Below are 21,701 nucleotides of genomic sequence, written 5' to 3'. Positions count from 1 at the left end.
GCTAACTTTGAGATTTGCAACACTGTAATCCTTGACTCTATTTATTCGTTTTCCAGCATGCCGGTTCAAAGGTTCTCCGCTGAGACTGAATCAGTGTTATCCCTCAAATATTTATTGACTCAATTTGCTTGCTCTAAGAAATCTAATACAATTAGCAGACCTTGGGGCCATGCAGACTGTACCTGTACTCATCTTTCAAACTTACATTTCATCTTAAGCATCAAGGAATCTAATGGAGAAACGTGATTCATAGAGCTCTCTTAATAACATCATTGTGCTTTAATGCCAATTAGACTTTAATGGCAATTATTTCAGACCCTGTCTCCATCTGAATGCCTTTATTTTATTAGGTTAGTGAAGGATGCTTGTTAATCTTGCTTTATCATTGCTCTCATCTGAAGTAAAATTGTAATATTCAACCTTGTGTGTGCTAAATTGGCCAACCGAAAAGCCATTTTATCATTTTCTAGCACTGCTTGTAAGATTCATGGTCACATAAGAGATTGAAATATGCTTATTTTCTGTCCTGCATACGGTAGAGGAACACAGCAAAATGAATTCTGCGGTGAATAGTTTCACTTTTGTTGGCTAGAGATGAGCTCTTCATCCTCCTTTCCATGCCCTTCATCACATGAGCAGGTGACATCAGCCAAGTCCTTTAGAAACAGCAGGCTCTCGTTGTGCTCTCCATTGGTAGTGTGAGTGGGTGTCTTTTGTGAATCTTTGACAGAAGCAGCCTTGGCAATAGAAAAGAGAAGATGAGAAGAGGAGGTTCTTGTGCTGCACGTTGTTGAGTAGGAGAGCAAAGCTTCATCATGAGCAAACAAAACTCCCTTCACAATCAGACATGGAAAGCGACGATTCAAGTTTAAGTAAACAGTTTTGTTTTTTTCATGGAGAAAAATCTGAAATTAACAGAGTTCAAAGAGGAACTTAAGTTAGCGTTCTTAACTACTTTCTCGAGAAGCATAACAATGTGTGACATCGACAAACATGCGTTTGCAGATGGCGAGTTGCTGATGATTTCTCAGAAACAGCGTGGTTGTGTCTGTGTTCCCATTAATTAACAACACAAGCTTGCGGTTCACATAACAGTGCATGAAGCAACAGTGGAAATAGCGATGATAAGCTTGATAAATCTGAAAAATATTATTAATGTGCATCACGGTGAAAACTTAGGTGAAAAGAAAGTGTTCACAGCCATGCCTTATTTGTCTGAATGGAAACGACAAATAAGTTAATCACCCTCTTTCTTTGTAGTAGGTAATAACTGGTAGCTCTCCCTACTGTATCTCCTTGATCTGATCTTCTGTACTGGCTGAGTGTTTCGCATTGTTTTCTTTGGCCTTCTAATGTCATCCCAGTTCTCCGAAGTGTTGTTTATGTTTTATTTTTATGGCTCAGAAAGCCTTCCTCTGCTGTCCTGAGTGCTGCTGGGTTGGAATGCCTCTCGATGGGAGCTCCACTCTTCTGTTGAAACAGATTTACAGATGAGTTATGCAAAATGAAAATGCCAGTGCGACTGTAAAGATTTAGTCAAGCTGGTTACAAAAAAAAACTGGCTGTTCAAATATTAGCCTAAAACACTAGTTTCTCACCATTTTATTGATTGAGCACCATACAGAGTCCTACAAAATTTCTCGTAATTTCCGGCATGGACCACTGCAAACTTTCAACATTCAACATTCAACTGTGAGATGGTCTTGTAAAATATTCAAGTAAAAGAAATATTAAGACTCTTCATGTCTTATTTTTCAAGTCAGGGTCAAATTTCTCCAAATGTTTTGGGTCAAACTTCTAATAATATAAGGTATGCAAGCACCTCAAATCTCGACTCACATCTTAAGGTCAACTCCAGTTTCTACCTTTGCTGAAAGAGAAGAGTTTTAACAGAAGCTATAGGTTATAAATATCACAGCTTTTATCCATTATCCACAGTCTGCAAGTGCAGACCTTAGAGAGGCAGCTCTATGAAAGAACCGCTATCAAACTGTGCAAACTTTTTTCACAGATTTGTTTAGTCAACATTCATATCATGGAAAAACTTGATGCTTTTGATACTTGTGCTTGCTTTTGATAAGTACGCTGTTTTAGAATTAATTAATAAATATGGTTTTAAATTCAAAATGTGGGCTTACGAAGTCCAAAGTTGCTTGCTACAAAAAGCCAAAAAAAGCAGAGTGCATTGTCCTGCCGACTTTAACTCTGTTTTTGTAAACCTGAAACCCTCATAGACGTTTCCAGATGTGATTGTGTTGCCTACTAATATGGCCAAGTAGGTATAGCTGAATAACAGTAACTTTAGGCTGTACATGACTAAATGTTGTGCCACCTTGAAAGCAGAAACATGGAATTAATCTGAGCGACTAATAATGCTCATAGTAGTATTATCTCCATTCATAGATGAATGTGAGGACATCTGCTTTGTGTACAAAAAGAACCACAGTAGTTAAAGTTATTCCATCCCATCTGAAGGAGGAACCCTCCCTCTTGATCAGATTCCCAAATTACCAGTAGAAAGAAAGTTTGGCTCTTTGGATTCCAGTGAGAGGTACTTCTGGGTGGAAGAAGGTTGCTCCAGCTACAATTATGGAAAGTAACTCATACTTCAGCAGTCAACAAGTGCTTTGCAAAGATGTGAGTATTTTTTATACAAAATTAGAAAGTTAAAACTCATAAATCTAAATGAGGGGGAGAAAAGTCTCAAAGAAAATCAATATTCAGATGAATGATGATTCTCTCTGTAATGTATAAATATAAAATAATTAACTAAATTATATTTTCTTTTTTTATGTTATTCTAAAAAGGTTCAGTAAAGAGGATTCGATAAGTGGAAGATCTCCAATTGATTTTTAATTTGTGTTAAATCGCTCTTTTCAAAGGTTGTGATATGTGAATGTCAGGTAGGGTAAAATGTTAATTATATCTGACTGCAAGGCTTTTTGAGTGTTTAGTTTTCTGAGTTGCTTTCTTGCACTCTGTGCCTTTTTTCCAGCTGAGCATCGCGCTGCATGGCTGTATGGCTAGACGTTTACTACTGTGCAAATTATTCCCCATGATTTACAATTAAGTAATCAAGATCATTTTCTCAGCATTGTATATACAATCATATGTCTTCTCTGCTGAAAATCAAGTCGGTGGATTTCTTTTAAAAAAATAATGTACAGTAACAACACAGAATTATTAATATACCATTTCAGACTAGCATAGAGCCGGTGATGGTAGATATAGATTTAAGCAATTGTACAACAGTGTGCAATTTCTTTTAAGAAGAAATATCTCCATCGGCATCAATGATGTGAAATAACAGACATTACAGGGAGACTGTTTTTGACCGTTCAGATGAAAATTGTCTTAGGACAACTGTCTACAGCGTCTGTTTTTTTTTCTCCTTTTTTCTAATTCTCTCTCTCCCTCTACCTTTCTTTCAACTTTTTTTCCTTTCCTCTCTCATCTCCCCTTCTCTTTTCTTGCACCCTCCCTCCAGCTCTGCCTCTCTCTTTCTCCTCTTTGCCCGTCCTCACTCTCTCTCATCAGCAGGGGGCCCTCGGCTCCCTTCATCACCGTAGACTCAGACTCAATCCCGCTACAGCAGAATTGCCTTGCTGATTCTTAACCTTAAACCGGTTTAATACTGTTTTGCTGGCAGCCGTCGGTATATTTTCAGAGCCATTTGTATTCCGAGCAGATGGAACGTTGTCCTCCAGTCAAGTTTCCACTGCTTATGCAACCTCTGGATTTCAGCTCCATCTCTATTCACATTTTTGCTTCTTGCAAGGGGAAATTCTTCTCTAGGGGAATTTCAGGCTTCTCTAATTGTTTGTCCTCCTGTTTCCCGTCATGCATAGCAAGAGGGCTTATGCCTTGATGTTTTTAACAGGACGTTCATGACACACTCGATGTGAAACTGTCTTATTCAGAGCATTTATACTTTTCAAGAATATATATATATTAGTTGAATAAATTGTTCAGAAAAATAAAACCCTCAATGACATTGTCTGATTCCTGTGTCTTAAACTGTGAGATAAAGTACAATTGCAGAAGTCTCCACCAAGGGCGGCATTAGGGGTGGGCTTCTGGGACTTAAGCCCCGAATGTTTTTTATCACCCTGTCACAATTTTTGTCACAAATAAAATTATTCAGAGCTGCAGGCTGCTCTATAAATCAGACGTTGTCTCGCAAGCCACATTTTAACAATTTTGCATAAAGTCTGCCGCATTTTGTTGTTTATTCTGTCACAAAGTGAAAGAAATTATGGTGCCTCTTTCCCTTCTACAAACCACACCAAAGTAATCACAAAAAAACTGTGTCGACTTTGGTCCAGCCAGATATCTTGGCAAAGCAGAAAAAATTTCAAAGACATAACTCTGAAACTGGAGCAGAACATACAGTGCTTAAAGGGATACTCCACCCCAAAATGAAAATTTTGTAATTAATCATTAACCCCCATCTCGTTTCAAACCTGTAAAAGCTCCGTTCGTCTGCCAAATAAATAACAGTGTCAAGGTCCATAAAAGGTATGAAAGTCATCTTCAGAATACTCCATCTGCCATCAGACGTGCAATCTGGGTTTTATGAAGCGACGGGAACACTTTTTGTACGCGAAGAAAACAAAAATAACGACTTTATTCAACAATTCCTTTGTCAACAGTCTCCTCTGTGTCATTATCACCATATGCTGGGTATGCTCTTCTGTGTCATCCGCGCCACAATGATATGCTGTTTCTATGTGTATTTAGCTTTGATTTGAAAGAAAACAGCGCATCTTTGTGGCGCGGATGACACAGAAGAGCATACACAGCATACGGTGATATGGAGAGACACAGAGGAGACTGTTGACAAAGAAATTGTTGAATAAAGTCGTTATTTTTGTTTTCTTTGCTTACAAAAAGTGTTCCTGTACCTTCATATAACCCAGAATGCATGTCTGATGGCAGATGGAGTATTCTGATGATGACCTTCATACCTTTTTATGGATCTTGGCACTGTTATGTACGTGGTAGTCTATGGGACAGTCACAGGCCTCCCGGTTTTCATCCAAAATATGTTAAATTGTGTTCTGAAGACGAACTGAGCTTTTACGGGTTTGGAACGACATGGGGGTAAGTGATTAATGACAAAATTTTCATTTTGGGGTGGAGTATCCCTTTAAGTATATTTTGACAAATTTTGCTAGACGTTTGCAGTTTAACATAATGCTAATAATATACAGCAACATTTATATATATATATATATATCAGAAGTGATAATATTAATAATATCCTGATAACTTGTAAACAACACTTGCCGACTCTAATGGTTAATGTGAGTTTTTTAAACTTGCATTTTAAAGTACAGTACATACAGTGTTAAATATGGAACCTCTGAAATTCAATAGGTTAGTGTGACCCTTTTAGTTTTTTGGTATATTTAAAGATTCAATTCATTTAAATGACACCTCACAGCAACATTTTAACATTATTATTATAATGCAATAAATTGCATTATTCAATATTTAAATCAAAGCATAAAACCATACACATTTTTAGAGGCCTGGGCTATAAGCTCTAAATATCCAGCAGTCACTGCTGCTATTTCTGTTCTTTAAGCTTCTGTTTCGGCAAGAGACGTCGGCTAATTGAAGCTTGTTCCTCCATATTTCATAATTCTGATTGGCCATGTCCTGAGAGATAGTGGAGCACACCACTGTGAATAGTAAGCTTTTAGACTCTCCCTCCTGGAACTCAGCCGGAACAAAAGCCTTTCTTTATTAATTTGCGGCCATAAGCTCCGGGAATTTAATCGAACTGACGAACTTTTAATTTGGGACAATTTTAATAAATGTGACCTTTTGTTCTGATCTCGGAAGAATTCAAATTGCCTGTGTGATTATTTCTTTCTTAGCTGAGCATTGTGGTGCACAATATATTCAGTGTGAGAAACCTTTACATTAAATCACACCATATAAATATACAAATTTACAATAACGTGTCTGGTTTTTATAGGTTGAGCTGGGGAAAGAGAAGGAAAGAAAGGCCAGGTATCGTGCTTACCAGTGTGCCGCCATCATCCTGAGTGTGGTATTCCTGATATTGGCCCTCTGTATCTTCAGTCTGAGATATATATGGAGTCCAAACCCTGGGAAGGTAAGAGAAATCCAAATCTATTGTGGAGACCAAGAGATATTATTAAGCATGGTGCATGGCTGTGGATTAATTAGGAAATGATTAGAATAACAATCGTGGAATGGAAATGAAAGACACAGAAACATCTGCACAGGCTGTTTAGTATTCTTGGAACTGACTGAATCCAATCTTGATTTCCTTGGCATAAACAATAACATCACAGAGTTGGAGAAAACGGCAGAATGAATAGATAAATACATGGTACGTTTTTCATAATAAGATTGCTACAATAACCGAAACTGCAAAACACAGATATTATTCATTATAGTTCCTCAATTCTTGTTGATACCCAAAAACGGACAGCGTGTAAGTAAATGCAAATACCGGGGTGTCAACTGACAAGCAAACCTTGTGCTTCGGTATACTACGTTATGCATAAATTCTTCCAGAGGATGTAACTTGTTTAACAGCCAATTCTTTTAACGCATTTGCTGAAGCTCCAGTCTAATTTCTGCATCAGATATTTCACGCTCCTGCTTGAGGAGTCATCACTTTGAGCTGCAGAAGCAGTGAAGAATCTCATAGGGCATGTAATGGGCTTAATGACACTGGAAGTCTGGGCTGTGGAGATCGAGAGCAAGCGCTCACACTCTCGAACTGCTGCGGTCGGCTAACTTAAGGCCTATGTAGTCGATGATATCCAGCAACGAGCAGTATAATGATGCTTTAAAACACAGTGATAGGCCCAACTGTTAGAGGGTCTCCTCTCAACAGCAGTCAGGGGGAAATATTAGGCAAGCAATGAGTGTGTATGTGTGTGTTTTACACACACAGTACGCCTCAAGTGCTGACATCAACAATGAAACCTGAATGTGCAACTATTGCAGCTCCAGGCATCACAATTCTGTAGCTTAGAAATGAATATTTCAAACCAACACTGCATATTTCATAAGCCCCGCCTCCCCTTGTTTAGACTTGATGAAATACGAAATTTTTCTCGCTTTCCTTATTTTGCTATGTAAGACATCATCAATTATTCCCATGCTCTTAAAAGGTACAGCTCCTGACAAACTAATTAGAAGTCAATACATCAATAGAGCAGGAGATTGTCTTTGCACATCCCTCCATTCGGCAGCAAGGAGAAGCAAAGCGGTCTCCTGTGTCTAGCTTTGCATAAACTGCTGTGGAAAGGTAATTTGCTCACCATATTGTATTTCAATATGACATAGTAACCACTTGGGAACTTCTTTTAATTACTTACAAACATATGCTGTTACAGAAGCCCAGGGAAGATAAAGAGTTAGCCATCATTCTTTACGCCACTATGTGTTTAAGATGGGCGACTGCGTGTTGTCCAATGCTACCAACATGTTTACCGTGTCCTAATTATTGTAGCACTGGTTCCTGTGGGATTAGACGCCTGTCATATCACCTAATATAGCCGAATTTTAAGCAAATGCCTTTAAAATGAGACACGTCGAAGCACTGCTGCACTTTATCCAAAAACATCTGTTGCGGTAAGCTGATGTCATCTATTTTTCTGACCTTTCTGAATGCCCCTTGTCTCTTAAGGAACCGTGGTTGACAGACGCACGTGCAGCACCCAAGCCATGCTCTTTCAGGCTACCTTATCAGACCCGAACCACCGGTGTCTGTCATATTGACCGTGGTGTCGGCGAACACCTCGAATAGATCACACGAACAGCGACGAAGAGGTGCTGTGAAATTGCTTTCACCGCACACGTCTGTCAGGCTCATGAGACGCCCCCCATTATTCAAGCTGAAATTACTTCGCTCACCTTGTTGCTATGTTGTGTTTGCAAGGCAGCCTCGCAAAATGTGCCCCCGACCGGCTCTTAAGGACTTCTGTGTCCTGATGTGTATCTTAATGAACACAGTTGCACCTGCTCTCCAGTAATAGTGGCAGGTGCCGGGCAAAGAATGGCCCCCCTGAGCAGGTTTGTTTACCCGCCATGTCCCGCAACCAGGCTTTTTTTGGGGGCTGGGGGGGCTGTCGTGTCGGTCTCCTTGCAGGAAAGATGGATAGACTCCAGGAAAGCATGATGGCGGCGCTGTTTGCTTTCTGAAAGAGGTCCTAAAATAAGCCAAATCTTTGTTTGGCCCTTCTCTCTCTACATGTCGAAAATCCTCAGGTCTTCAAAACTTGAGGGAAAATAATTACAGTAATGAAGCAGACCGGCCAATCCGAGCAGCTGCTTTTGGAAGCCCCTCCAGACGGGTGGTGCTTTCAGTTCTGCAATCATCTTTTATTTCACTCATCAGACTCATTTATTCACTTATGAGCTTGTGTTTTTACCAAGCTGATGCAATAGTCTCTGACCTCCACCTGGCTGAAACAAACCGTTCCCTTGTAAAGCAGAGGCAGGGGAACATGACACATCCACTCTACCCAGTGAGGGGCTCTCAGGTGGATTGTGAACGTCTGTGGAAGTGTTTTATATGTTTTCAGGCACTCCCCAGGATTCTTGTTAAGTGTTATGAACAGAAAAATGAGAGCCTGTGCAAAGGTAATAAGTCTGTAGCCATTTTTTGATGGTTCCTCACGTGTTATATCAGGAGCAATGACCTCATAGAGAAAGACAAAAAAAAAAAATTTTAAATAAATTATTTTAGCATTTTTGCTAAGTTGCTATTAATTCATAAACAAACAAAAAAAACGTAATGAATTCTGTCAACAGCTTCAAACAACAAACATAGTAGTGTGCCATTGACAATTGAAGAATTGTCATTTGAATTTGAATGCACTGAATTTCAAAGAAATAGTCATTTCTATCTGAATAGCAACGTTTGTGGAAAAAGAACCAACAAAGCCTTTAGTTTGAAGGTTTAAAGAGAGAATTAATTTGCTAGAATGCATTACGTTGATTTATTTGAATTACAATTCAGTAAATTACTCTTCCTGTTATTCAAATTAAATTCAAATTATATTCACATTATTCATTTTATCATATTTCCTGTATTTCATTGACTAGACATTTTCTCTTATTTAGTATGATTCACACCTATTCCACATTAGAGAAAAGGCATAAGGAGAGAAAAAATACTAATTGCATGATGTCACCGGTCATTCGTTACTCTGGCAACAGCAGGACTGGAATCTATACAGATGATAACCAGCCACTCCATAGCAAAGACATATTAGCATCAGTAAGTTTTGGGAAATCACAAATATTACTTTAGACAGACAAATACAGATTCACAATGATGTTCTTGGTCTGTGCAAGCAACACACATAAAATATTCTCCACTTCATTATGGATGTGCTGGCCATTTCCCTTACCCTCCATTGCCTCTTCCTCTTTCCCATCAAGATGTCGACCCCTGAAAATCAGAGAACAGAACAGAGATCAGTTCTCTTTCTCTTGCACAATTTAGATTCTGATTGAGCTTTCACATCCTGTTTCGATTCCACACAGGGTGCCAAGAACTAGTCCTGCCACACAGTTCTCTCACATAAGAGTAGATTTCATCACATTGACTTTTCTGAAACTGTTCTTAACACCACCCAGATCCACAGAATGTGCCTCATTATTTCCAATGGATTAAGGGTTAAATCTGTCAGACAGATATGGAATTAAATTCACAGTCATTGAAATGTGAATAATAGTCAATGTGAATTTCCCATTCTGATATGAGAACCATTTCTGAATTTTATCTATATAACAAGCTTAAAATGGACTCAGTCACCCATTAATGTGATGATATTACTGGACTGAACCGGTTGTTGTTTTGTTGCTCCAATGTGGCACTTATCAAAGGTAGTTTCCCAGCGTACCCCAGCAGATGTGCTTCTGCTAGTCAGTCATTGTTAATAGCCCTTTGGGGGGATCCTGCTTGATTCAGTGATAAAATATTAAACACAAATATGATTGGCATCTTCTAGTGGGAGCTGAAAGATTTCCAATGAGTGAGGCAATGCATGCAAAGTATTGACCTGCATACTAGTTGGGGGCTGGCATGTTGTTAAGCGTTGTCTTTTGTCAACATCAAAATTATAGCATAAGAAAATGTTCATAATGTTGGGACTGGCAAATAATGGGATTTTCATGACTTGCTGAAAGCATGACATTTGCACGGTACCGAGAAAAACAAAACAGACGTCATCAAAGATGACAATAGGCCCAGTGTGTAAATACAACATCACATAGCTAGCCTTTTCACTTGACATAGCAGCAATCTAACCAACAGACACCTTGAAATTGATCAGTGCATAATTTATCCCTTCAACACATGTTGTATATGAGACAATCTGCTATAGTTGTTAAATGAAAAAGTAAACAAGAAGCGTTTGTCTATCACATAACAATGAGCTACTTAAATTTAATGTTTTAAGAAACTGGAATATATTGAGATTGTTTTCAAGACACAACCAGACTGGCAATGTTTAACACAAGGATTTTTGATTTCTTCAACAGTGATGACAAGAAGGATTAATATGAGTTTTTTGGTTTTATTAAAGATTGAACACAATATGTTAAAATTGCACTAAACAATTTTTTGCAGAAAACTTTCTGTAAAGAATATGACTGTTTGACTTAATAGACTATATATAATTCATTTAGCATGTTCTTCTAATTACTAAATTGTTACATGCTATTTTAGTCGAATGAATATCAAAAAAAAATTAAAAATACAATTGAAAAAAAAAAATACCTGCAATCATTAAGGCTCTAGACAAGTGTTTTTCAACTGACCACTAGGGTGATCTCAGACAGGAAATAAAATCAAGCAATAGGCATGGCGTCTCATCAAAAACTTGATAATTCACACCAGAAAACACAAATAATAACTCATAGTGTTGTATTTGCATTCTAATAAGGTATATAAAGAAGTCAAAATGCACAAAAAGCTTAATTAGCACATTACTGATTCAATTAAACATCAGACTTTTATCTCACTTCTCACCATTGAGCTTTCAGTGGGGGGAATTAAGTTTGTGGAACAGCAAAGATGAGGTACACTGAATATCATCATTGACCTTGCAGATATTTTCCACAAGCTGTTGGAATGTGAACTGATTTCCATCAGCGATGTGGAGCTCATTCATCTACTAATGACACAGCCAAAGTCTGTAAGAAGAGTAAACACGAGGTGTTGATTAGTTTGTGCTCTACCTAGATCTATAATTTTTCTCTCTGCTTATAGAGGCATTGACAGCAGAGAGCGAAATCAAGTCAATTTAGCTCTTGAAAGAAAATAATTTTAAAAACCCTCAGACAGTGTAGCTATTTGCAGTAAACACAGATGTATTCCGCACGCCAAGGTTACAACTGAATACGGCTCTCCAGAAAGCTTGACTGATGAAGAGTTTCAAAGCATGTTCAAAGCATACTGAAAATAAGCTAATACCCTCATTTAATAACTGGGCACATCATTTACAGATTTTAATGGGGCAAAACGATGAAACATTAAAAGATATCTGATTGCATTGGCAATGTGAAAAATAGCTGTATGCATGTATAAAACATTACATGTGCTATGTGATAAAGCGACATTCAGAGAGCTCTCTGCTTCCTTATCCACTTGAAATCCTCAGTAAGTGGAAGACTGTGTTTCCATTTACACACCAAAGGTTAACACCATTTTGCCGCTGTTAACCTCAAAGCCATCTCTGCATTGAGAACTTTTTTTGTTGCCACAATCCTCCAAGCTCTGAACCTACTTGCTCTGCATGATACCGGGAAAAACTAGCTGTCGACAGAGGCGTTATCCAATAGCGAGAGAGAAACATCACGAGTACAAACACTTGATCATCAACACTGGAGATACATTTTCTTAAGCCTCATTTAAAGATGGCTGTGATATACATCAACGTGTAGTCAGAATACGAGAAATCACTGATTTTACTAAGAGATAAAATACACAAATTAAAGGAAAGATCATTTATGGATGCATAGTTGTTGGACTGTGTGTATTTGATCATGATACATTGACCATGTTTTACAAAATACATGCATCAATAAGGAAATGCCTTTAATTTAGCATAATTTTGGTAACATTAACTATAGATTCTTACAGATTTGTAAATGTTTTTACACTGATCTTAGTACAAGTTAAATTGTAGTTAATATGCAAGAAATGTAGAAAATCTTTGAAAGCTCCTCAGCTGGCTACATTTGCAGCTTACGATAATAACTTGTAATTAATACCTTGACGTATTCTATTGCAGCCTTTAAATTTTTATTCTGTCCACTACTAAGCTGATCCTTTGGATCACAACTTTTGGCACATTTACATTTAAAGCTTTTCCTAGGAAAACTTGGCAAGCTTTGGTTCTCATCCTTTTTATGTAGATCTATGTCTTGAGCTAGGCTTTAGAGACCAAAATAAACTGCTGCCCCTCCGTTCACCCAAGGCAAAAGCACAAAAACCAGAATGTTGTTACTATGCAAGCGATACATGATGACTCCCATCACTGGGGCTTTGCAGCAGCAGTAATGCCTGAAAAACACTTTAAGAGCAGAGCGATTCTAAAGCTCTTTCTGGTCTCAACGCTTGCCTCAGGTCTCCCTGCTTGCCACAGTGCAGGATGGAGTGTCAGATAAGTAATATTCTGCTTTCAAGACAAGAGCTCCTATGAGATCTGCTATGAATGAAGTGAAGCTTACAAAATAAATGCTTTTAGGAGGGAAACTGTTGTCCAAACACAATTTTCCATTATCTACCCCTAAAAAATCAAGGTTCTTTTGTTATATTCAGTCAAGCTGTAATGTGGGCTACACATAGCAGAGATATTTTGCATTCGTTATGCACCTTCATACAAATTAGTGAACTAAAATGGTCTTCCGCTCAGAAAACCTCTAGTTTCTGGACCTTAGTCAATGGTTTTAAATGAAAACAGCTCCTTAATAGTTCTCCTCAGCCAAGCTACATTTCTCTTCTCATTAGCAGCTAATGCTGTTAATCAAATTATCCCATGCATCTGAAAGCTTGAAAACACAGAGCATTTGCTCTCACAAGCAGTCTGAATGCCACTTAGCCACTGGAGTATTGAATGTCTTCAGTCAATTTAGTCATTTTTAGTAAGTCTGAGTAACAATCGGGGTCATCATGTCCTCTCCCACAGCAGGAGAGGTTACTTCCTTTGCAGCTGAATGGCTCTATACCCAGCTCTTAGATGGACATTTAGCTCCATATTTTCCGTGTGAAATCTGTTTTACATTCACAAAGACATCCCAGAGTGTGCCAGCATTTTGAAGCGTTTGATGAATATTTCATGCGGTATCCTGTACCCTATTATGACGGAAGATTGGCCTGCATTCTTACACTGCAAGGCCATTCAGAGGAACAATCAATTACAGGAATCATTGTGTGTTTTTCACTCGAATAGCAGTCACTCAAACCTTGCAAAGAATAACAGAAAAAAGAGGAGGGAAACAAAGTGTGAGACTCCCCAGTATTCTTGGGAAAGGTCTTTTGTCACCTCTTGAAGGTTTTATTTATAAACTCCACATCAGTTGTGTCCACACTTCAGCACAGAGATATCAATCACGGTTGTGAGAGCAGAAGCTTGGGAGTGTTGCATCACCCAATGTCCTGAAAATGTTCTTTCGTCCTGTTGAAAGAGCTTTCATTATTTCCTTTGGGACAACTTTTGGAAGCAAAAAATAAATATTTGTTTTTTCCTGCAAAGAATAACAATGTCCCAAAACACATTCAAATACTGTATGCACCTTGATCTCTTTCAACCTATGTCATGCCTAAATATAACAAAAAAAAAATCACGTTTCATACCTCTGATATCACTAGGCTAGGTGAGTTAGCCCAAACAGAAAGGTATTAAACGGCACTTGCTTGTTGATTTTCAACAGATCATAAAAGCAAACAATGATTCAAAGTGCAATGTCCCAGTCCCTGATCCTGCCTTACAATTGCGTGCTGACTAGGGAGAAAACGCAATTGCTCCCAATGCTCCACAGTTCCCCTACCTCCTGAACATAGCTCTATTACCCGCACAGTAGCTCAGATCAAAGTGATTTATCGCCAGTGAGAGCTCAAGTTGTTTAAAATGGCTGGTGCGATTAGTCATGTATGCGTTGGCTCTGAAGAAAGGGACCGGGGTGCCCCAGCAAATTGAAAGCAGCTGCAAATGCAAGTCAACCACAGCAAGGTGGTCATACGTGGCAAACGACAGCGACTCGCAGGGGATCTGGGCGGAGAAACTGGGTCATTGCGATCCCCTCATGGGGAGACCCTCGCCTGTGAAGGAATTCTCAGTGAACCTCTGGAGTATAAATATAGAGGAATGAGCTTGCAGCTCTCCAACAATTAAGCTACTGAAATACCTTCTCTATAATTGCTTTGCAATTGTGCATTTAAAATTCCACCAAGAGTTCAGTTTGTGCTATAAAGAGGCATTTTTAGCCAACTGAACAATTTACAGTGCCTGAGATGTGAAGTATGGCGTGTGAGTAATTATATTTGAATTGTCTACATCAAAGTGCACACAGTTAGCGTTAAGAAATATGTTCTGTATTACTACATCACTCTGCGTCCACTGATGTGATTTGTACTGCGATGAGTGCCAACCCACTCTCTATTGTTTATTATTTGTGGTGCACATTAAACGTAGCTAGTTATAGACAAGCAGTGATTCATACCCCTTCTGTTCTGCATCCAAAATGTCCGCAAGGGAGCTCACTTCTATTTTTAATAGTTAGCTGTGGCTTTCGGGTGAAGCAAAAGTTGATTTTAACTCTGCTGTTGACAGAGCTATAATAAGAACTGAAAGAGGCACAAAAGAGCCCTAGAAAACAAGATGCTCTTGGCCTCGGTTCCTTATGTAAACGGTTGTAATTAAACATCCAATAATAACAAGCTTGTGTATTTACACGGCATGTGTTCTAAAATCTCATCTGAGGTATGTATTATTTTCAGATGTGCCTTTGATGCTGGGCCTTTCATTTTAACGAACGGGACCTTTGTGGGTTAGTGTATAGCTGCTAGGCTACAAAGATATTGAGACCTCTCAATTTAGACAGATGAACAATTTAGACTAACTTTTGGAGGTCTTTTAAAAAAAAATGATAAACTATAACCAGACAAAGAAAGTGGATAAATGAAATAAATGTCACCGTAACACCATATTAGCTAGTGAACCATCGTTTTCCCCATTTTCGAAACAGACGACTGTCGGGAAAGCAACCGCTTGTCTTCATCGGACATCTCCAGATGCTGTACTAAATGCATCTGGCAGCCCTGAAAGCATTCTCTTCGCATTTATCTTAACTGTAATGGTCATACAGCCTGACAAGCCTTGTCATCGGTGTCTGCTTCCATAATTCCTTTGTCTCAGAACAGCAAAAAAATAAAAATAAATAAATATTTGCCTTTTTTCCCAAACACAACCACAAACACAGTGAGTGGTCTGTGGCTTATACCTGATATCTGAGGCTTTTGAAGGGAGAAATAAATGGAACAGGAAAACCATTTGCATTTCATAGAGATGAACCTGTGATGGAAATGAACCCGCTGTTATCTGCACCATTCAGGGCAGATAAAATGGAGTCAGACCAGATCAGTGCGGTAATGAAGAGCCCATCAATGGGTGAATTGTTATCTTTAGCGCACGCTGAAATGAGAATATCATTTAATTCCTATAATAATAACTACACAGTAGCTCACACAGTGGCTTTTGACATGCATTGAACACATGTGAATGCCATCTGCACCGCTGTCTCCAACTGATCTGGAGAAGTTATTTCCTGAGGGGATCTTCATTTTACAGCAATATACCCTGGAGTTTTTTTCTTTCTTTCTTTCTTTCTTTAGAGTGTCTTTTTAATTTTTAGAGAATCCAGCTTTCATTATAGCTCATACACTAGTGTCACTTTGTCTTTTCTATGAGATGAAAGCCAAGCTGTCGATCGAATGAAGGGTGTCTTTAATTTTCCTAATGGCAAAAGAAACCAAAGGAAGTAGGGAAGTTGTAAAAATGGCAGTGTTGCTGTGGGGGCTGTTGTGACAGTTCCAGCTGTGTTCGTTTTGAATCTGCAAGAAAAATGTACTTCTTTTTCACTCAAAATGAAGGGAAAAATTTGTGGAAAACAGAGATGGGGGAAGTCAGAGGAGGAGGAGGAAAAAAACCTCTCTTAACAACATTTCAGAGGGGCGCTCAACCCCGGGGAGGAATTTGCTGTGCTCATGTGACTACCCATGTGAATAGTAGTTGTTAAATCATCATTCATGGGAGTGCAGGGAGCATGTGGAGAGCCAGGGTTGCTGGAGAGAAGCAGAGGGGAGGAGACGACTGCACACCCTGCAGGTGATTCATGTATTGCAACCAAACCAGTGCTAAATCTACAGCTGTACTCACACTTCCATCGTCAAAGTACTATATTTCAGCGCCAACTGAAAGCCAGTTAGTATTTATTTCGTTGGGTGGCATCTGTCAGCTATCGAGTCTGATGGATTTTTCACTCGCTTCGTACACCAAAAACAACAAGAAACCCATAAAGCACAGAAATAAAATAGCAATTCTGAGAGGAATATAGATATTCTTGAGGCGAATGCTGAAAAACAACTCAATTACTGGAGTCTGTTGAACTCCTCCATGATAAAGCTGGCAACGTGGCAGTGCCGTTGACACTGGTACGTCTCAGGTCTTCTTCTCAGCAGGGTAATGACACAAGTGAAGTCATTGTCTCACTTCTGAATGACAGCCATCATGTTGCGCTCTGACGTGTGGTCGCATCTCTAGGCCCTTGAGGACAACGAGGGGATATGCTGTCATGAGCATACTAGCCTCTCTCCTCCACTCACCTGTGACAGCGTCTGGACGACCTTTAACGTGCGTCCTCAGGGGACCAGTAGGACACGATGATGCAAACCACTCTCAGACTTCATTGGCTTCCTTGTCTGTTATTAATTCTCCTCAGGGTGGGTCTCTCCTGAGAGTCTCCATATGCTGGGCCACCTAAGAGATCAGACATGCATTAGATAAAAAGAAGTAAACAAGAGAACTCTGAAAACTCCTCCACATGTTATCTATCATGGGTACTTGAAGTATATTAAAGCCAGGTGGCATCACCGGGAAGTAGATTATATGTAATCTACCTGAATTCTCAATGCGTAGATTGTCATAAGTCTGAAAAGCTCCTGTGGTGGTCACATGATGTACCTCCAAAAATGTAAACAAACGACTGCTTCTCAAATGCCTCTTTTATAAAGTAATGAGTTTGGCAGGAATTGAGAGCTCAAGGCCTAGGCACTAGGGATGATTTTAACAATATATCATGAGCAGTCTCTGAACTTGCCAGTACATTCTTATGATCTCCCAGGGATACAATATTAAATTTTCTCTGTCCTGTAATACAGCTTTTTTTTTTCCTGTTTTGAGACCAACTAAGCGAATTAATATCATGGACAAAAAAAAAAAAAGTCTGGAAAAATGTGACAAAGTGCAAGGCAAGTTGAAAAGGAATTTTAAAAATAGGGCTGTCAATCGATTTAAAATAATAATTATTTAATTCTTTAAACATGACATTCCAATTAACCAGTCGCATCATATTCATCGCATATATACATAATGGATTCTCAACTAGGTGGACACTTGATTACTTAATTTTTAAGTCATCATTTAAAATTAAGTTGTTTAGCATTTAAAAAAGAAACATACTAATTTAACTTGTGCCCTCAACAACTGTTGTATAAAATAGAGAACAGTTCTTAAATCTTCTGTAATCAAAATTAAATCACAGTTCATTATTTTGGTAACACTTTAGTATAGAGACCAATTCTCACTATTAATTAGTTTCTTATTAACATGCCTATTATTAACATATTGGCTGTTTATTAGTACTTATAAAGCACATATTCTGCATGACCGTACTCTCCATGCCTAATCCTACCCAAAACCTCAAAACTCAACAACTAACTATTAAGAAGCAGCAAATTAGGAGTTCATTGAGGCAAAAGTCATAGTTAATGGTTTGTTAATAGCGAGAATTGGATCTTAAAACAAAGTGTGACCATTATTTTATACTATCGAAGTATCAGAAAGACACTAAAGGTTGAGAATCACTAACATTTATCAATATTTGCTAAGAAAAGCTCTAAAATGCAGATAATTAAAAAAAAATGTTTTGAATGCATGCATGCATTTTTTATGTAATTAAAATAACAATAAATTAACACCTTTAAATAACACCTTTTAACAATTATTTTTATTTGTTAATATTGTTATAATGTCCATTATCACCTCAATTCGCAATACTTTTAATATGTTTTGTGAGAATTCTGGCATGACGATGGTTAAATTAAATCATATTTAATCCTGTCAGGTAAGTAGCATGGTCACCGTAGGCTTATTGAGTGTCTGAAATTTGAAAAAGCAAACACTGTATTACACGAATCAATGCAGTGCTCAAGGTATCTGCATGATGGAGCACTAATGAATACATTTCTCTGTGTTTCGCCTTGGGCTCCAGTACTCTCCCATAGTGCTGAGAGCTAATTCACTTTCATTATCATTATTTCTTTGTAATATCTAGTCTTTTTTGTCATCTATTCCGGTAACTTGGATACAAGAAAGCACAGAGTAGACAAAATGAGTTAGGTTAAATATGCTGAAGGGGAAGGTCTTTTGAGGTTTGTCATAATACAGGAGAGTAACAACAACAACAACAACAACAAAGACAGGGAATGCGGATTTAAAAAGCTCTGCAATTTTAATCAATAAGAATGCCTGCAGTAGCTTCAAGCTGGATTGACACTGACAAGGTCTTTCACAGGACACCCAGTTCATTAACTCTTTATCATGTTCTTTAAGGGATAGTTCCAGCCAAAATGAAAACGGTCATCATCAACCTCATGTTGTTAAGAAGCCATATGAATTTCTTCTGGGGAACAAAAATTAAAAAATATTGTCTAAATAATGAAAGAAATGGACACTGGGGCTGTATCATTTCAAAAAGCACCTTCTGAAGTCATATGATAGCTCTGTGATGAACAGAGTGATTGAAAATAATTTCAATCAATAAGGCATCGACAGAACAAAATTACCCCCTCAAACTGCAGCAATAAACAAAGCACTAATAAAAGCATTATATCTCCCCACTTCTTCTCAGTAATGGAATATTCTATAATTCATTCTCTTTACAACTCACTGTAGTCCAATCAGTTCTGCTGTCGCCACACTCATACGCTTACATCTCCACATAACTTCCTCTTTATATATGGATGAATACAGATGCAGATCCGTGCAGAAGTTACTTTCAAGCTAATTTCAATACATTACACTCTCCACAACAGAGCTGACAAACAAGTCGATATTAAATGATGTGTTTACTGTTCTATGCAACACTGCATAAAGCACTTTAATAATCAGAATACACGTTGATTTCTGACATTAATCTTAATGTAGTATTATATTTGTGTGTGTGCATCTTTTGCCTTATGTCTAAGCATAACATATTACTCAGAAATGCTACTGAGACAGATGAGGGTGAGCTGAGCAGTGTAATTTCTCATCATAACACAACACACACATAAATATTAATAGCAGGGTTTTTGGCTGGTGGGCATGAATCATTTTTGTAGACAGAGAGGAGCCACCCATGCATGCCCAAAAACAGCATTTAAGAAAGCGCTGAGATAAACAGCAGCGCTGCGAGGCCTGGCAACGGGAAAGCCATATAATGCTTCCGAGACCTCAGACAATCAGACAAATCAGACATTTGTTAAGTCTACTTGAAGCGTACTTATGGCAACTAAGAGCAGCTGCCAGTTCACATTTATTAATAGAGGTCGTAGTCATGCTGCCCATCAGCCTGAGCAAACTGACTGGCTTTGACAGAAGATATTATTCTTGTGTTAATGAGCAACCAGGAAAGATTCATAAAGTGAGTACATATTAGTGGAATATTTCAACTAAAAATAAAAATGTTGTCATCATTTACAGAACAATGTAATGTCATTCCAAACATGTGTGACTTATTTTCTTCTGTGGAACATAAAAGAAGACTTTATTCTGAATATTTTTTTTTTTGTCCATACAGTGGTTGTCAAAAACGTTTTTAAAAACTTCTTTGAGAAGCAATTAAGAAGTGATGAGAACTAAATTGGTGTTCTTAGGTGCAGCATTATCTTGGGACTAAAAAGTATTATAAAAATAGCAAAACATTTCACAAAAGGTTTCTTAGAGTTTAAATTACAGGTAAGATGTTAAAAAGACATTTAAAGCAAAAATAATTTTTTTTTTAATGTAAATAATTATTAAAGTTTTACTAATACGTTACACTTTCTGGTTTTCAAACATCGGTACAATATAGGTAATGTTTTGAAGTCCTCCAAGATCATACATTCAGTAAAAATGACCTTGATATCAGTTGATATGCTTATATGTAAACATCTCAGAAAAGTAAATGTAGCTTTAAATTTAGCTTTCAGATACCACTTGAAATTTTATGTTATCCAGTGAAATCCAGTTTATTTTAAATGGGACATTCTATTGCTGCAGACATGATATTCTAGTAGCACTGTGTTTTTAATTTGTTATGTTGGGTTGTATGTGTCCGAACAGGTATATGATCATCAGTATAAAGCCGTACTGGATGGAATGGAGACTCAGAGCATGATGGAAATCTATCCAGAGAAACGCATCGAGATGTTCAGGATGGGAAACGGCACTGACGAGGTCCTGGAGGTGCATGACTTCAAAAATGTAAGGGTTTATGACATACATGTGAAATATTTTCATTGTGATGTGAGAGATTCAGCTCACATTCCTGCAATCCGAGTCTCAGCCTAGGAACTGCTGTCAAAATACAGACAGAATGTTTTTCTTCTCTCAGACTGATGATATTGAATCTCTGAAAAGCACTGTGCTAAGCAAAAGCAAACTGGCAGCGATGACATCTCACATCAGCATTCAGACACACTTGTTGCTGGCCCCATCTTCTTTCTAAATTACTATGGTCAGTGGAGCAAAGCCACAAAAAAGATTAGTTTCATTCAAGGCATTGCCATGGGAAACCAGAAAACAAGTGAATAGGTAAAATCATTCAAATCACATGTTGATATAAATGAAAGGGGAGTTCGAGCACCGAGCCCTCTTCGGCACTTCTTGCACCTTCTGGCTCAGGGCAGACTTTGGAATTGATTTTTGTGAAGGAGGGATGTTGCAAGTCATTACACACACTAAAACTACAAACCATCTCCACAGAGCCTGAAGGCTACAGCCTATGAATGGAAATGCAGTGGTAATGCCAACAGAAAACACTGCAAAATCATTCCTCTATTGTTTCAGACAAGTACTCTGAGTGTCCTCCAGAAACTTAAAAGTAATAATGAGAATTCCACAACAGCAGCTTATAGGGAAAGCCAAGGAGACGCATCGCATAGACTGTGTTATGAACCAAAAGTCATAAAGTGTCCTTCAGCATGTTCCAGTAATATATTTTGCTACAATACAAGGTAGAGTACAAGTGAATTTCCATTATATTTATTTATTTAATGTCCAGAAATTACTGCGTATGCTGCATCATTGCATATCATTCAAAAGTTTGGGGAATTTTTAAATAATTATTGCAACATTGTAGAATAAAAGTAATAATACATTAATCAAACTGACAGT

The 21,701-nt window shown here is 38.1% G+C and overlaps 1 protein-coding gene and 1 long non-coding RNA gene across 5 annotated transcripts in view; one reads left to right on the top strand and one right to left on the bottom strand.

Annotated features, from left to right (window-relative positions):
• Positions 1-181: 181 nt before the first annotated feature.
• Positions 182-20,653, bottom strand: LOC109102369. Of its 4 annotated transcripts, XR_006156442.1 has the most exons (7): positions 16,910-20,653; positions 16,443-16,829; positions 11,033-11,196; positions 9,408-9,448; positions 7,906-8,693; positions 6,035-6,119; positions 182-1,470 (listed from the first exon to the last, which is right to left on the bottom strand). It is a non-coding gene; the product is annotated as an uncharacterized LOC109102369 (long non-coding RNA). The 4 variants fall into 4 exon arrangements; XR_006156441.1 differs by lacking the exon at positions 16,443-16,829 and having other exon boundaries at positions 16,889-20,653; XR_006156440.1 differs by lacking the exons at positions 11,033-11,196; positions 16,443-16,829 and having other exon boundaries at positions 16,889-20,653.
• LOC109105424 (tenomodulin-like) overlaps positions 2,507-21,701 on the top strand; it is a 33,424-nt gene continuing 14,229 nt past the window's right edge. The window contains exons 1-3 of the mRNA XM_042738273.1: positions 2,507-2,637; positions 5,987-6,127; positions 20,649-20,789. Of these exons, the coding sequence (XP_042594207.1) occupies positions 2,590-2,637; positions 5,987-6,127; positions 20,649-20,789 (330 nt within the window). The 5' untranslated portion in view covers positions 2,507-2,589. The remainder of the gene's footprint in view (positions 2,638-5,986; positions 6,128-20,648; positions 20,790-21,701) is intronic.

This window comes from Cyprinus carpio, chromosome B14 (genome assembly GCF_018340385.1).
Source record: "Cyprinus carpio isolate SPL01 chromosome B14, ASM1834038v1, whole genome shotgun sequence".
Classification (NCBI taxonomy): domain Eukaryota; kingdom Metazoa; phylum Chordata; class Actinopteri; order Cypriniformes; family Cyprinidae; genus Cyprinus; species Cyprinus carpio.
The sequence above is the reverse complement of the archived record's forward strand: the minus strand, read 5'-3'. Positions and strand labels throughout refer to the sequence as shown.